The 823-nt window shown below is 41.3% G+C and overlaps 1 protein-coding gene across 1 annotated transcript in view; it reads right to left on the reverse strand.

Annotated features, from left to right (window-relative positions):
• Positions 1-35: 35 nt before the first annotated feature.
• LOC107576475 (kinesin-like protein KIF22) overlaps positions 36-823 on the reverse strand; it is a 9740-nt gene continuing 8952 nt past the window's right edge. The window contains exons 4-5 of the mRNA XM_016262645.1: positions 244-486; positions 36-155 (exon numbers count right to left, since the gene is read on the reverse strand). Of these exons, the coding sequence (XP_016118131.1) occupies positions 75-155; positions 244-486 (324 nt within the window). The 3' untranslated portion in view covers positions 36-74. The remainder of the gene's footprint in view (positions 156-243; positions 487-823) is intronic.

Consider the following 823-nt stretch of genomic DNA (forward strand, 5'->3'; position numbering starts at 1 on the left):
GAAATCTCCTAAATCACATTCTTGTGTGCTTCCTTCTAGACACATTATTAAAAGATCCACAGCAGACACAGACATTACCGACACAAACCACAAACCTTTATGAAAGAAGAGAAACGTTTAGCTGTAATGCCTTCGATTTGCTTCAGGTCTTCCACCTACACACAAGGAAAATAAAGAGAAAACTAAATATTAAATCAGCATGTCAAAGTTTCGCACATCACATGTGAAGAGCCAGACTTCTACCTGTGTGAAGTCCCCATGAATCTCTCTCCAGCCCATGATCAGTTTGGCTTTCTTGTCTCCGATCAGCTGCAGGCTCTTGAGATCCTTCAGAGAGCCGGCGTTCAGCGTCTGCAGGATCTTCTTCCTGGACTGCTCTAGTAATGCTGAGTCCAGATGGGACTCCCAGTTGACCTCATCAGCAGGGGGACGATCCACACCTCCGTTCTCCTTCCCCTGACCCACCTTATCAGCAGAAAACCTCAGTTAATCATGGCAAACGTGAAAGCAACATCGCAGTTACTGTCAAGTGCAAAATATACCAGCGCTTGACAGCTTTTAAAGAAACCGGAGAAATTTCTGTCCTTCCATTGAGTTAATTCACCCAAACTTTAGTGCTTCACAAAGTTCACATTGTTAAAAAATATGCATATGTAGTTATTAAGCTGGATGCATAGAAAACTTCAGCCATCTCCTGGCCATTACTGTCATAACATGATTTTATTTCTTCACCAGGCAGAAATATGGCCAAATACATGATATTTACAGAAGTGTAGATTTTTACAGTACTGAAGTTTGTATATTTGCTTATGTAAATTTGATC

The sequence above is a fragment of the Sinocyclocheilus grahami genome, unplaced genomic scaffold (genome assembly GCF_001515645.1).
Source record: "Sinocyclocheilus grahami isolate Dianchi unplaced genomic scaffold, SAMN03320097.WGS_v1.1 scaffold3753.1, whole genome shotgun sequence".
Taxonomy (NCBI): Eukaryota; Metazoa; Chordata; class Actinopteri; order Cypriniformes; family Cyprinidae; genus Sinocyclocheilus; species Sinocyclocheilus grahami.